The sequence below is a fragment of the Mesocricetus auratus genome, unplaced genomic scaffold (genome assembly GCF_017639785.1).
Source record: "Mesocricetus auratus isolate SY011 unplaced genomic scaffold, BCM_Maur_2.0 Super-Scaffold_100007, whole genome shotgun sequence".
Lineage (NCBI taxonomy): Eukaryota > Metazoa > Chordata > Mammalia > Rodentia > Cricetidae > Mesocricetus > Mesocricetus auratus.
The window spans coordinates 38,916,752-38,931,603 of NW_024429191.1; the positions used below are offsets into that span (position 1 = coordinate 38,916,752).

The 14,852-nt window shown below is 42.0% G+C and overlaps 1 protein-coding gene across 7 annotated transcripts in view; it reads left to right on the plus strand.

Moving 5' to 3' along the window:
• The window catches only part of LOC101829590 (myosin phosphatase Rho interacting protein), a 121,093-nt gene that overhangs the window by 20,456 nt on the left and 85,785 nt on the right, over window positions 1-14,852 (plus strand). For all 7 annotated transcript variants that reach the window (XM_040748750.1, XM_040748749.1, XM_040748748.1 and 4 more), the window contains exons 2-3: window positions 12,527-12,604; window positions 14,322-14,387. In XM_040748750.1, coding sequence (XP_040604684.1) covers window positions 12,527-12,604; window positions 14,322-14,387 — 144 coding nt within the window. The remainder of the gene's footprint in view (window positions 1-12,526; window positions 12,605-14,321; window positions 14,388-14,852) is intronic.

The following is a 14,852-nucleotide window of genomic DNA, read 5'->3' on the forward strand; positions in this document are numbered from 1 at the left end:
GGGTTGAGGATCTAGAGGATTGACTTCAGCCTTTTTGACTACAACCATGTGTTCTGGGACTATAGCAGGTTCTTGCCAGTTTTGCACATCTGTGTATAGATAGTATAGAGGAAGAAATACTAGATTTGGTTTCGTGAAGTTCTAAATTCTTATTTAATTACATTTTAAATTTTGTTTATTCTGTTGAGACATTGTCTCACAGTGTATCCCTAGCTGGCCTGAATCTCAGTGTCTAGACTACATTAGCCTGGAACTCACAGAGCTCTGACCATCTTTCATCCTGAGTGCTGGAATTGAAGACATGCGCCACTATATCAGCAACCTTATTTTAATTAAACCTTTACACCAAGATCATTGTAGATAATCCTGCTGCTATAAGGTGACATGGTGATCCCCAGTACCTTCCTTCACCCTTTCCCCATCATGACACCCACAGAACAGGGTGTCATGGTGGATGTGTGTGTCACAGCAGGTTGCTGAAGCTGGTGTAGGCAGGAACATCACAGCCCCTCCTGACACACCTTCATCTGACACAACAACCCTGTCGAGGTCTCACCTAAGCAGTTCAGTTTTGTCTAGATTTCTTGGGGAGGTTCGTGAGTGGAGTCTGACAGCACATCACCTGTGGGCTGACTCTTCCACCTGTCTTGGTCTCTGGCAGCTCAGCAAATTGTGTATGAGGTAGATCGTGCCATTCCACTGCTGACTGTAGCCCACGTGGCTCATGAAGTTTATTGAGCTGTTTGTGCACTGCAGGTCTTCTGGACAGCTGCCATCATCAGTTGTGTGTCACTTTTATGTCACTGCTTTCATTTCTTTGGAGTAAAATAAACGGGTGTAGTTTTGGTGAAATGATGTTGTGTGAATGCCCACTAACTTTATGTCTTTGGCAGTATTTAGAGTCTGTGTATAAATATACATATATAGTTTAAATGGACAAAACTATCTAGGCTGATACTGCTTCCTTCAAGAGCCAAAGATGATATAACAAAACCCCAGCACTAAGAATGTAGAAGCTATCTTTTGATTGTCCAAGAGACTCCCAAAACATTGCAGGCCATTGCCCTTGATTAACTCCCAGGGGTTAAAATTAAGTCCTTGTTGCTTAGGACACTATGCACTTCAGACACAGGGCCCAGAGGTTCCTGAGCTGGAACTGAGTCCTCTCTGAGGACTAGTTTCATCCAGAAGGCACCATGCAAGCTTCCAAAGGAGGGAGGCGACCAACAATCCTACCCTCTGCACGACAACAATGATCAGCATGGCACAATAACCCTAAAGGTTCAGTGCTGGCAAGCATGCATTACAACCAGTAGACTTCATCCTAGAAAAACAAAGTTGGTTCAACATATGTTAACCAATAAATAAAGTGCACCGTATAAACAAATCTCAGGAAAGAAAACATTTGACACAGTTCAACATGCCTTTGTGACAGACGTTCTAGCAACTTTATGAATAAATGGGACATATACAACAAACCTATAGACAACATTATATTAAATGGAAATTTACCAAGAACATTTCTATTAAAATCAGGAATGAGACAAGGATTTCTATTCTCTTCCCTCTCAATTCCTAGTGCTGAAACCCTATCTATAGCACTTAGAAAATTGAAAGATATAAAGGATTAACAGGAAGGGAGTCAAACCATCTCTGTTTGCAGATGACATGATTCTTAATGTAAAAGACCCTGTTGAGTCCACTAGAAAACTAAGTGACAGTATAGGAAAGTCAATATTTAAAAAAAAAATAGCTGTCTTCACTTATACTAATAGCCTACTCTCCAAGAAATAAATTAAGAAAAGTATTCTTTTGAAAATAACTGCGACCCCTTCTACATTATTTAGGAATATATATAACCAAAGAAGAGAACAAGCTCATTATGAAAATTGTCCAGAGTTTTAGACATATTTGCCACCTTTCAGAGCTTAGAGCGCCAGGTTACTGTTTTTAAAGGCTTTGGAAGCTGAGCATGATAGTGCCTACCTATAACCCCAGCACTTGGGAAACTGAGGGTGGAAGATTTTGCCACATTTGGGATCAGTTTGGGCTACATAGCCAGATTCTGATTTTGTTTTGCTTGGTGTTTTTTTTTTTTTTTTTAAGAAAGAGACCAAGGCTAACTGCTTAAGAATGCTTCCTTGTCTTGCAGCCCCTTCAGAGCCCTCCCTGCCTAAGAAATAGCCTCTGGTTTGTACTGTTGTAAGGTAGGGAAGTGACTGAGATAGTGGTATTTTGTTGGGTCTTGCATGACAAAATCACAGGCATGTGTTAGTTTTGAAACATGTCATTGTTTTAATAATGGAGGCAAGTCAGTAGATGCTGGCATAGGTGGTCAGGACAGTCCTTGAGGAAGGGACATGAAATCCTAAGAGGTAGGTGGCTTCATAAGGTGGTAGGGTGGACTGCGGATCAGGGAGGGACAACAGCAGGCCCTCTAGCCTGGCTGTAGAGAAGGACAGCCATGGGGATGTGTGGGAAGCAGTGTGTGTTGAGGAAGTATCTCTGGGTCCTTTTTTGCTCAGCTAGAGTAGCTGGAGGCTAAAGATGGTTTCTATCAGCACTTGCAAGGGTTTTATGGAGATAAGGGATGGCTGCCTCCTTTGTGTTTTGCTTCTGTAGATGGCTGTGCATTGTACTATGACATTGGCCTGTTTGGCTAGCCTTTCAGGTTCCTGGTATCATCAGGCTGTTGGTACCAAATCAGCCTTTTAGGAGTTGTGCCACCCTGTGCTCCATAGGGCCAGCTCAGTCTTAGGCATCCTGCTGTCTTACTCATCTGGCCCACCCCAATTCCTACAAGTCATAGATCAGATTATAGCCCTTGGAACCTTTGACTGGGGCAGAGTCACCTGAAAACTCACCCCTGCAGAGGCCTGACATCTTTAGGGTGTGTAGGAAGAAGAACTTTGTTTACTCACATGCTTGCAGTGTGGCATAGAAGCAATCAATTTTTCCAGTACCTGATGGGGGAAGTCCTTCTGTGTATATGTTGTCCTACTGGTTGATTAATAAAGCACTGTTGGCCAATAGGAAAGCAAGATAGGTGGGACTAGGGGTTGAGGAAGATTCTGGGAAACAGAGGCACAGTCAGTCACAATGTAGGACACCGGAGGAGTAAGAGGTCTGGACCCTTTCTCTGGTAAGAGAAGACCACATGGAAATACTCAGATTAGCAGTTATGGGTTAATAATTAAGACAGAGCTAGCCGATAAGAAACCAAGCAAACGGCCAACAGCTTCATAATTAATATAGTGTTTTTGTGTGTTATTTGAGGATTAAGACAGCTACAGGACCCAGGAGGCTGGCAGAAAGAGTACACATTACAAGTACCAAACATAGGTCTTGGTAAATGACTGCTTTGAGGCAATCTTGCTCTGTAAAAATTAAGTTTTTGAAATCATAACATATTACAGTATTTCTCCCCTTTCCTCCCTCAAAAACCCTCCCATATACCCTCTTGCTTTCTTTCAATTTCATGGCTTCTTTTTTTATTAATTGTTATTACATGCATATATGTTTATGTATTTACATATATATTCCTAAATATAACTTGCTTAGTCTTTATAATGGTATTTGTATGGTTTTTCTTTTTGGACTGACTGGTGTTGGGGAAGACTATTTTTCTCACTGTCAGCATTCCAGTTGCCTGTGGTTCTTTGTGTAGAGTTGAGGCTTCATGGGCTTTTCCCCATCCAACTTTGGCATGTCCGTTGTTATATCCTTGTTCATGTCATGCTTAGGCATGTTGGTGAGATTTTATGGGCATAGCTTTTGACATTACTGGGAGACAGTCTCAAAGCAAACTCCCTGAACTTCTGGCTCTTTAGTTTTTCTGCCTCTTCTACAACATTCCCTGAGCCTTACTTAGGTGCAAGAGTGTATTATAGATACATCCATTGAGATTGAGTTCAACAACTCTGCGTTTTGATTGATTGTGGTGTTTTTGTTGTGGTCTCTGCTGTTATAAAGAAATGTTTCCTCGATGCAGGGAAAGAACTCCCCTTATCTGTGGGTATCAGGACAAATGTTGTAAATTGTAGTTAGGTACTGTATGCTGCTTTTATAAAGGAGTGGTTGTAGGTTCTTTTCTAGTATGTATGACTTCACTAGTTCTGAATAGTTAATTACATTTCCAGCACCAAGCATGGTTTCCTTCTTTGTGAGTGTGTTTTAAGTTACCACCAGTATATGCTTGCCACTACTGCATTCAGGGTAATGGTCCCATGCTGGTAATTGATGTGGTTCATAGGTATCATAACTGAGTAGGACTATTGGTTGCCTTCCTCTTTTGGAAACTTTCATTGCACCTTCTGGTACCATGAAAGAGGGCTTCTCATGTCTGGTATTGGGGGTTTGGCTAGGTGGTCTTTGGCTCTTGGGAGTACTGTCAGCAAAGATAAGTTTGTTTAATTATGTAAGTATATTCATACACAGAATTATGTGTATTATATAGTTTTTGAGGTAAATAGTGGTATGAGTCCTTGTGACTTTTTCAGATATCCTTGTTATTTTACCCACCTCCCTCCTGTATTAACCTTTCTCCCCTCTCCCTAAAGGGCCCCCTTTCCCATATCAGATCACTGTATCCCATTATCCCCATTTACTCTTCTCTGTATTTACATCCCTCTCCCTCCCTAAAGTGCCCCTGTAGCACGAATAATAAAAACCCAGAGACAGATATTGGGGTTCAAGCTGAAGATCAGAAAAGCAAAGCAGCCAACCACTAGAGAGTTCTTACCTCTACCAAGGCTAGGGAGATCCTGTCCTCGGCATGACTGCAGACTAACTAAACTGTCTTCCTGTCTCTACTGGCCTTATATTCCTCTCTAGTGCTGGGATTAAAGGTGTGCACCACCGTTGCCCAGCTTCTATGGCTAACTAGTGTGGCTGTTAGGATTAAAGGTGTGTGCCACCACTGCCTGGCCTGTATGGCTAACTAATGTGGCTAGCTTTGCAGTCTGATCTTCAAGCAAGCATTGTTAGATTATAAGCAAAATATCACCACATGCTCCCACTTCCATCTCCCAGATCAGATGACTCGAACTCTGCTATTTCCCTCTCTATTGTTGCTGAGCCCCTTTCCTGGCAATGATCCCACTTTCCTTTCCTGGTTTTTGTAGTTTCTGCAGGCTGTGCACCCACATGTGAAGATTTAAAGCTGTGAACCCCTGTGAGAGAGAACATAAAACATGTGTCTTTCTGGGTCTGGAATATTTCACTCAATATGATCTTTTCTGGTTCTATCCATTTACCTATAAAGTTCATGTTTTCATTTTTTTACAGCTGAATATTATTACATAGTGTATATGTACCTTATTTTCATTATCCATTCATCAGGTGAAGGGCATTTCCTTTGGTTTCGTATCCTAGCTTTTGTGACTAGGACAGCAGTGAATATTCTGAAATGGAGTAGGATGCTGAGTCCCTTAGGTATATATGCCAAGGAGTGGTATGTTAGGGTCATATGGTAGATTTACTTTTAGCTTTTTGGGAATTTACCACACTGATTTCCATAGTGGCTTGTACTAGTTTGCAATCCCACCAATGGCGAGTGACTAAGGGTTCCCTTTTCTACACATCCATCATTTGCTATTGGTTGTTCCATTGATCATTGCCATTCTAACTTCAGTAAGATGAAGTCTTAAAGTTGTTTTGATTTGCATTTTCCTAATTGCTAGGGAAGATAAACTTTTTTTGAGATAGGGAAGATAAACACTTTTTGAGATATTTGTCAACCATTTTTTTTATTCTGAAAATTCCCTCCCTCCCTCCCTCCCTGCCTCCCTTCCTCCTCCCTCCCTCCCTCTTTCCTTGTCTACTAAGAAATTTCTGTCCCGCTCGGTCCCAAATAAACACACAGAGGCTCATATTAATTATAAACTGTTTGACCTATGGCTCAGGCTTCTTCTTGGTTAGCTCTCTCTATTAATCTGTGTGTCTCCACATGGTCTTGGCTTACTGGTGATGCCCCTCCTGCCCCCTCAGCAGCTACATGGCATCTCACTCACAACTCACTCTTTTGTGTTCTTCTTCCCAGCATTCTCCTAGTTCGGTAGCCCTGCCTATACTTCCTGCCTGGCTACATCCTGCCTGTCCATTGGCTGAAACAGCTTTATTCATCAACCAATAAGAGAAACATATTCACATACAGAAAGCCTGCCTGCCTGCCTACCTCCCTCTCGTTGGATTTTTGTTTGGTGGGTTTTCGAAGTGGGGTTTTTCTGTGTAACCCTGGCTGTCCTGGAACTCACTTTGTAGACCAGGCTGGCCTCAAACTCAGAAATTGGCCTGCTTGCCTCCTGAGTGTGGGGATTAAAGGTGTACGACACCATGCCTGGCCCATGTTTGTGGTTGTTTATTTGACTCCTTCCTTCCTTCCTTCCTTCCTTCCTTCCTTCCTTCCTTCCTTCCTTCCTTCCTTCCTTCCTTCCTCAGTTCTTTATATAGTCTGGATATTCTCTGTCAGATTTATAGCTGGCAAATATTCTTCATTTTATGAGATTCCTTTTCACCCTGTCAATTGTTTTTAGTTTTGCAGAAGCTTTTTAGTTTTACAAAATCCTACTTGTCAATTGTTAGCCTTAATTCTTTAGTTAATGGAGTTCTGTTTAGAAGGTCCTTTGCTACACCTATATCATTAGAGTACTGCCTGTGTTTTCTTCTAGCTATTCTTCTAAGCATGTTGACATCCAGTTTTCCCAGAAGCATTTGTTGAAGACATTTTCTCTTTTCCAGCTTATGTTTTTGGTATCTTTGTCAAATATTAAGTGACTGAAATTATGTGTACTCTTGTTTGGGTCTTTGATTTTGTTGTTGTTGTTCCATTGGTCTACATGACTGTGTTTGTGCCAGTACCATACTCTTTTTATTACTGTGGATCTGTAATAATATCTTAAAATCTGGAATGTCAGTTCCTCCCGCATTGTTCTTTTTGCTTTGGATTGTTTTGGCTATCTGGGCCCTTTTGTGGTCCATATGGACTTTAGATTAGTTTTTTTGTTTGTTTTTTGAATAATGAAATGGGGATTTTGATTGTGATTGCATTGAATTTGAGAATAGAGTGTGATAAAATTGTCATTTTCATGATGTCATTTCTATCGATCCATGAGCATGGGATGTCTTTCCATTCTCTAGTGTTTTTGTCTCTTCAGATTTTTAAAAGTTTTGCTGGGCGGTGGTGGTGCACGCCTTTAATCCCAGCACTTGGGAGGCAGAGGCAGGCGGATCTCTGTGAGTTTGAGGCCGGTTTGGTCCGACAGCCTCCAAAACAATACAGTGAAACCCTGTCTCGTAAAAATCCAAAAAAAAAAAAAGTTTTAATTATAGAGGTTTATTCTTAGGTATTTTATTTTCTTGGAGACTATTATGAAGGGGTATGTGCCTATGACCTCCTTCTCTGTATGTTTTTTGTGTATAGAAAAGCTGTTGATTTGTTCAAGGTGATGATTCTGTATCCATCCATGTTGCTGAATTTCTTTATCATTTCTAGAAGATTTCTAGTAGAATTTTTTAGATCTCTAATGCATAGTAGTATCATATCATCTGCAAATGGGGATAGTCTGACATCTTCTTTCCTTATGTGCACACCTTTAATCCAGCACTCGGGAGGCATAGGCAGGTGGATCTCTGTGAGTTCGAGACCTGCTTCATCTACAGAGCGAGTTCCAGAAATGGCTTTCAAAACAATACAGAGAAACCCTGTTTCAAAAAAAGAAAAGAAAAGAAAAAAGAAACATTAGCCGTAATTCTTTGAAAGTCTAGAATTCTGCTGTGATTCTGTCTGGCCTTGGACTTTTTCTTTTAAACAGGAAGGCTTTTATTACTATTTCATTGTACTCGTTTGTTGTGGGTCTGTTTAGGCTCTTGACTTCTTGGTTTAATTTTTGTAGTCTGTTTCGATCTAGAAATTCAATAATTTCTTTTCCGTTTTCCAGCTCTTAGATTCATAGTTTCTTTGCATTGTTTTCTTTGTTTCTATTTCATTGATTTCTGGTTTTTATTCTTGCTGTCTACTGGGTTTGAATTTTTTTTGTTTCTCCAACTTTTGAGTTGCACTCTTTCTGATTTTTTAATCTAGGCACTTAGATTTATAAGTTTCCCTCATAGGACTGTTTTCAGTATGTCCCAGAGGTTTTATTGTATTGTGTTTACATTTTCATTAGTTCCAGGAAGTTTTTTTTTTTTTTTTTATTTCTTTCTTGGGTTCTTCTTTGACCTGTTCATCATTCGGGAATGAGTTGTTTAATCTCTATGAATTTGTGTATTTGCTAGAGTTTTGTTTACTGTTGGTTTTAATTTGTTTTGTATTGTATTGTGGTAAGACATCATACAAGGAGTGATTTCAGTCTTTTTGATTCATAAAGATTTGTCTCGTGTCCCAGGATGTGGTCTATTTTAGAAAAGCTTCCATGTGTTGCTGTGTATTTGGTATTTGGGTGAAATATTTTGAAGATACCTGATATATTTTTGTCTTTAATTTTTGTCCAGATGACCCATCTATTGGAGAAAGTGTGGTATTGAAAGGGAGTACTCATTATTAATGTTAATCTGTATCTCTAAACCCAGTAATAGATTTTTTAATGAAATTGGGTACCTCAGAGTTTGAGACATGTATGTTTAGGATAGTAATGTCATCTTGGTTAGCTGTTCCCTTGGTTAGAATGAAGTGTCCCTCTTTGTCTCTTCTGATTGTCCTGATGCTTGCTTCCTGTCCCATTTGATTGGGGTACTGTTAGTCAACCTTTTGCTCTAAGATGGTGCCTTTTTTTAAACAGCTGAGTTGTATTTGTGATCAGGAGAATAACTTTTTTCTTTAATTTCTTTGTGTCTTCAAACTCCTTGAATTCTTTGAAGTTTATGATTGTTCTTTTAAATTCTGTATTCAGAAAGTCATCCAGGTAACTCTATTGGTGAACATTTCTATAGGACTTGTAGGTTTTGGAGAGAGGATATTGACCTGACCTTTCATATTCGTGTTTTTGTGATGAGATTTGTTAGTTCTGAGTCTGTTATGGAAAGAGCAGGTTTGGGGCAAACTAGAGGATATATGGGTGGTTTGGGCCTAGAGATTGGATATGTCTTGGATGAAATGAAGTCAGGCAGTGAGAGGGGACTGGGCTGGTATATACGATATGCTTCCTGGTCCAAGCCTGGAGTGTGGGCCTGGATCTGGCTGGGTAGACAGTATGATATGGTGTGGGAGCATCCTGTGGTTTGGGGGATAGGTAGGGAGGGTTCTGGCTGAAGCCTAAAGGTCCTTTTTGATACAGGCAGGGGAGGCCAAACTAGACTGGTGCATGTTGGACTCAGGCTAGATCTGGCAGGTTGTAGAAAAGGTATATTTGGGGATAGCAAGGAGACTCACCAGTCAAAACCCTGGAGGAGGACCTGGGGAGGTCTGGATACCAAGTGGGATGATTGCAAGTAGTGCAGGAGGGACCTGTGGGTGATTACATGTAGGGCAAGTCCTGGGGGAAACCTAGAGGTTGACTTTGGCAAGGGTGAGGGTGGTTATATTAGGCAGAAGCATGGGATTGCAGACACAGTGAAAACCTAGAGCTTGGGTCCTGCACTACCAGTGGGTACCTACACTAGGCTGGGCCACAGGTTGTGGACCTGGGCTGGATCTGGTGGATTGTAGTAAAGACATACATAGAGGGGCTGGGGGAGAGGAGTGATACTCGCTGGGCTAGATTCTAGAAGATGTGAGAATTGTCTATGCGTGCTTTCAAAAATGGCTTTATTGAGATAAAATTCATGTAATTGAAATGTTTAAAGTGTACAATTCAGTGATTTTGGTTATTTGTGGAGATGAAATTATCAATATAGTCACCCTACACCTTTCACTATCTCCCCAGGTTGGCTAGCCCCAGTTATTCAAGTTGCTCTGTGGCCTTTGAGATTTGCCTTTGTGTTTCAGACACCAGCTTCAATGCCAGCTCTTTCTGGAGCCATGATTCTTTTTTGTTTTATTTTATTTTTTTAATGTGCATTGGTGTCATTGGTGTTTCACCTGCATATATGTCTGTTAAAAGTGTCAGATCCCTTGGAATGAGTTATAGAAGATCCCTAGGAACTGGAGTTACAGACAGCTGTGAGCTCTCATGTGGGTGCTGGGAATTGAATCTGAGTCCCCTGGAAGAACAGCCAGTGCTCTTAACCACTGAGCCATCTCTCCAGCCTCAGAGCTATGGTTCTTACTCTGGCCCTCTGCTTTCCTGGCTGCATACTAAAGATAGCAGGTTCTGTGACTGTGGCCCAGAAAGTGCTAGTAGGTTTCTAGCATGCAGTGCATAGCCATGCAAAGTAGGCCTGGGCAGAAGTTTGCTGAATGAATCATAATGCCAGTAAGGACTTGAGCCAAGGTATCCTGGGTTTTGAGGCTATTTACACCAATTGCTAAGGTATTCATTGTCCCCTTTGGGGAAGGCCATATACCTAATATAATGTCACCCTAAAGCCCTGCAGCCATAAACCAAAAAGATGACACATAATCGAACTGGGTAGCCTGTTGATCAGACCTCACAGGTAGGAGATGTGAGTGTCACTCAAGATGGACGCCAAGATATACAGGGTTCAGGAGTCATCTCACCCCAGCTCTGATTTTCCTATGCTGTAGATGGTCTATTTACAGTGTGCACTCTTCATGTTTACAAGGAGAGGGGAATATGTTCAGCTAGCTGCGTACTGCTAGTGTCCATTTAGCTCTTGGGCTTTCTGCCAACACTCCCGTGTTTCATCAAATCAAGGTTCTGTCATTCTTCCAGCAGTCTGCCCCTATCCCAACTCACATCTCTTCCTACCCACTCTCCTCAAGGGAAAAGTCATAGTTTTTTTTGGGGGGGCATTGTTAAGGACTCTTATGAAGAAGCCAAGAAATGGAGAATTCTTGGCTTTTCGTGGAAGCTGTATGACCTTCCAGCAAGCAAATTGCCCTCTCTTGAGTCACAGATTTCATAGCTAAATGGCATGGCCTGATGGGGCCTCCCAGTTTGCAGCATGTTGAATAAGAAATATCTTAAGAGCCTCCCTTCCCCATGGCTTATTCAGAGATCATCATGTGGATGCAGCAAGAGGGTTTAGATTTTTCTAGTTACTGACCCCAAAGTGGCAAAAGGTGCGTTGGCTCAGTTGTCCCTTTGCAAACCTATTCTCATCAACAGGATGTAGTTGTATAGAGCCATAGAATGTCGTGTTCCCATAAGGACATTGTACTCCTTTTGCCAGGATCTGATGGGAGATGCTTTGGGCAGTGAAAGTATAGCTATCCCTAACATTTGTTGAGGTTTTATAGGCCAACATCATGCTTGGTGTTTTTCTTATGTAGTTTTATTGAGGTGTAATTCACTTGTCATAAAATTTACCTTTTTAAGTTGTAGAGTTCTCTAGCTTTAGCATATTCATAGTACTCTGCAGCAATCTCCAGTATTGCATCTCAGAACATTTTTATCACTTTCCAAAGAAACCCTGTGCCTTTTCCCCTTGCTCCTGGGTAACTTTCAGTCTACCTGCTGGTCTGTGGATTTGCCTGTTCCAGATAGGTCACATGAATGGGATTCTATGGTTTGTAGCCTTTGTGTCTGCCTGCCTTCAATTATACAATGCTCTTGAAGGTCACATGTCTTTTGTGTGCATCAGAGCCTCTGTCATGCTGTGCAATCATTGTGTTGGTGGACTACAGATCTTTCAACCGTTTATGTTTGTGGGCATTTTAGTTGTGGTACCTTTGGATAATTGGAAGCAGTGTTCTTAGAATTCTACAGGGCAGGTTTCCATTGTGTAGTTCTCTCACTTGCTTATTACCCAGTAATGGAATTGCTGAGGCTCACAGTAGCTATATGTTCAACCTTTTCCAAACTGCCAGGCCATTTCCCAATTGCACCATTTTGCCTCCCTGTACTTTGTTTTGTTGAGATAGTCTTACTCTACAGCCCAGACTGACTTGGAACTCATGGTGATTCTCTTGCCTCAGCCTCCCCAGTGCTTAGATTATAGGCATGAACCATCTCACCTGCCTTCCGTGCTGGTTTTTAACTACATTATCACAGAAACTTCATGAGGTTGAGTTAGAACTGTTGATATTCTGCTTTTCAACAGCTCCATGACACGTTGAAGCCCAGAGGTTTCCTTCTTTGCCTTTGGCTGCACCTAGGCACTAATGAGTCTTTAGCCAGTGTCAAATCTCTATCAGGCTCTGCTTTACATCTTCAGGAGCAAGGCTTGGGGCTGTGTTGTTACACTATTCCTGGGCCCATTTTCCATCTTTGTATATTTGCAAGAAACTTGAGAGAGGGAGCCTTGTATCTTTAGGGTTCTTTTGCTTTGTGGGTTTTCAGATGTCCTCTGGGTTCTGTGTTCCCCTAAGCATACTGGGGAATCCTGTAACCTTTTAAATTAAGTACCTGTTCCTAGATACTAGCTTATGTTGTGGAGTGGGAGATGACATCCTGTTTGTCAACTTGCCCTGTCCTCTTATCTTCTGGTCCCATGATGCTGATGACCTTCCATCCTTTTTCTCTTCTAGGCTAAACCCATTTATGGTGGCTGGCTGCTCCTGGCTCCTGATGGCACTGACTTTGACAACCCAGTGCACCGATCTCGGGTAAGGAAGGATACCTGAGAAATTTCTTAGAGTGGGACGAACTAGAAAGAGGTTCATTTGAGAGTAAATTGGTGAAATTAGGGAGGGAAACAGGAGGTAAACACTGGAACCTGGGTGACAAAGTCAGCAGGGATCTAACATGAACTCTGAGGTTTCAGAAAGTTCTGCTTACATATACACAGAGTCTGTTCTTGTGTGTGTCACCTATTGTGGATCATCTGGACTCTTTGAAAGCAGTCAAAACAGAACAGGCAAAAAAGCAGCTAAGTACATCTTTGCAGCATGTTAAGCTAGCTCCCAGGTCCTTCAGAGTCAAGGCAGTTCTCTCCTGAACCATGGACTTAACACTGTGAGTTCTAAGAAAGGGCTGAGGCTTGGATACTTGTGCTCTCTAAGCCTTACAATGTCTTGTCTCCTGGGTATAGATCTCTTTTGGAGCAAAAAGATAAAGTTGTATTTTGCTGACCAGAGGCTTGCTCATTCCCTGGGTAATCTACTGGGGATTCAGCTCTAATCAGAGTGTCTTTTCCATACGCTTTCTCCTAGTTGTATTTATATATTGCCCGAGTTCTGCCTGTCCTTCCTCAGCTATTTAGGGCCTCATAAGTACATGCTATGGCCCACAGAACTAGTGGCATTGTGTTTCTGGTCCTTGGGCTTCCTTCTGGAGTGGATTCTGATTTCAAAGATAACACCTAGGAACCTTGGAAGTGGTTTTGGAAAACAGGTGCCTGTAGCCTGTTTTGGAACTCCAGCTTGGAAGCAGCCTTAGCAGATCCTCCCTGCATAGCCCCATGAGTCCTATTCTTACCCCATGGTTGGCCAGTGGTTCCAGCTAGGATGCAGTATCCAGGAAGTCAAGTGCCTTTCTTGGTCTCTACTAAAACTTCACAACTGCCACTTCCAGCTCCTAATGAGAAAGTAATTGTTTTAAAATTTATTTTCTGGCCTAAAGCAAAGAGACATACATAATTCTGTAGTTTCAGTGCTAGTCAAAATTTACATGTTATTGGGCTTTGTGAAATATTGAGAATAGAACCTTGAATTCTTTTGAAATCAACCCAAGGGGTTGGAGTGGGAGCCATGCCTGTCTCTGGGTCATGATGTAGACTCACAGCCTCATGTGGTATGCAAGACCCTTCATACAGAAAGATGATATGTTTATTTATCCTTTTCATTCCAGCTTTCAATGGCACCTTTGGAGGCCTGGCCTTTGTTGGGGTTCTTTCTTGTTTGATTTGTGTTAGCTTGTTCTAGCACTCTTGAATTCCTCAACCGTGACTATCTGCTTCCTGTCACTTGGAAATCACAAGACCTACCCATTTTATACCATTTCCCAGACTGTCTTGGGAGGGATGCTGTCAGTGTCCTCCATCCTAAGGTTATTCTAGATCACATAAAATCATCCATCTAACAAATCAGCAACCATTCTATGAAAATGCTTGTTGCTAGTAGGAACATAGAAAGTGACTACATAACAGTTCCTACTCCTAAGGAAAGCTCCAACTTTAAAAACTTCATGGGGCCTGCTTCCTGACTCCACCTGGCTAATGAATCATCATCCTTACATCTCTGATTTCTCTCCTCCTACCATCTACCCCAGAAGTAGAAACCTCAGAGCCAGCATTCCTTAGATTCGGTGTGTCAGATATTGGGGTTCTGCCAGCTGAGATCCAGGGCCAGGATACTTGACCCCCAATTCTGTGCTCTGTTGCAGAAGTGGCAGCGACGATTCTTCATCCTGTATGAGCATGGCCTCCTGCGCTACGCCCTGGATGAGATGGTAAGTGTCCTCAGCATTCCTGACTCTGGCCCTGCTTTTGCCCAGTCTCCTCAGCTGTGGCACTACTGACCACATCACGTGTGAGTGCAGCCCTACTCAGGCTTCTGTTTGGGAGTCTGGAATGTTTTAAAGGACTTGCAGTACTGAGTAGAAAATACTCTATAAACTCAGATCTTGTGCTTAAAGTTTTTGTTGTTGGTGAGAGGAAGCCGTGAAGAAGGAAGTCACTTTTGTTCAAGGTTGGGGAAAGTGTGGGTAAAGTCCTGGGGGTCAGCAAGGGTTTGCACAAGTGGTGTTCCTACAGGCCTGTGTGGAGACAGGCAGGCAGACTTGTCCAGTCTTCCTAGGACTATCCCTCTAGATCTGATATAGATTTCTTTTTAGCTGGCACCTGAGGACTACTTGTCCTGTGATCAGAGCAGATGAACTTCTTTCTTCTTTTCTATTACCTGGTTTTCTACCTGC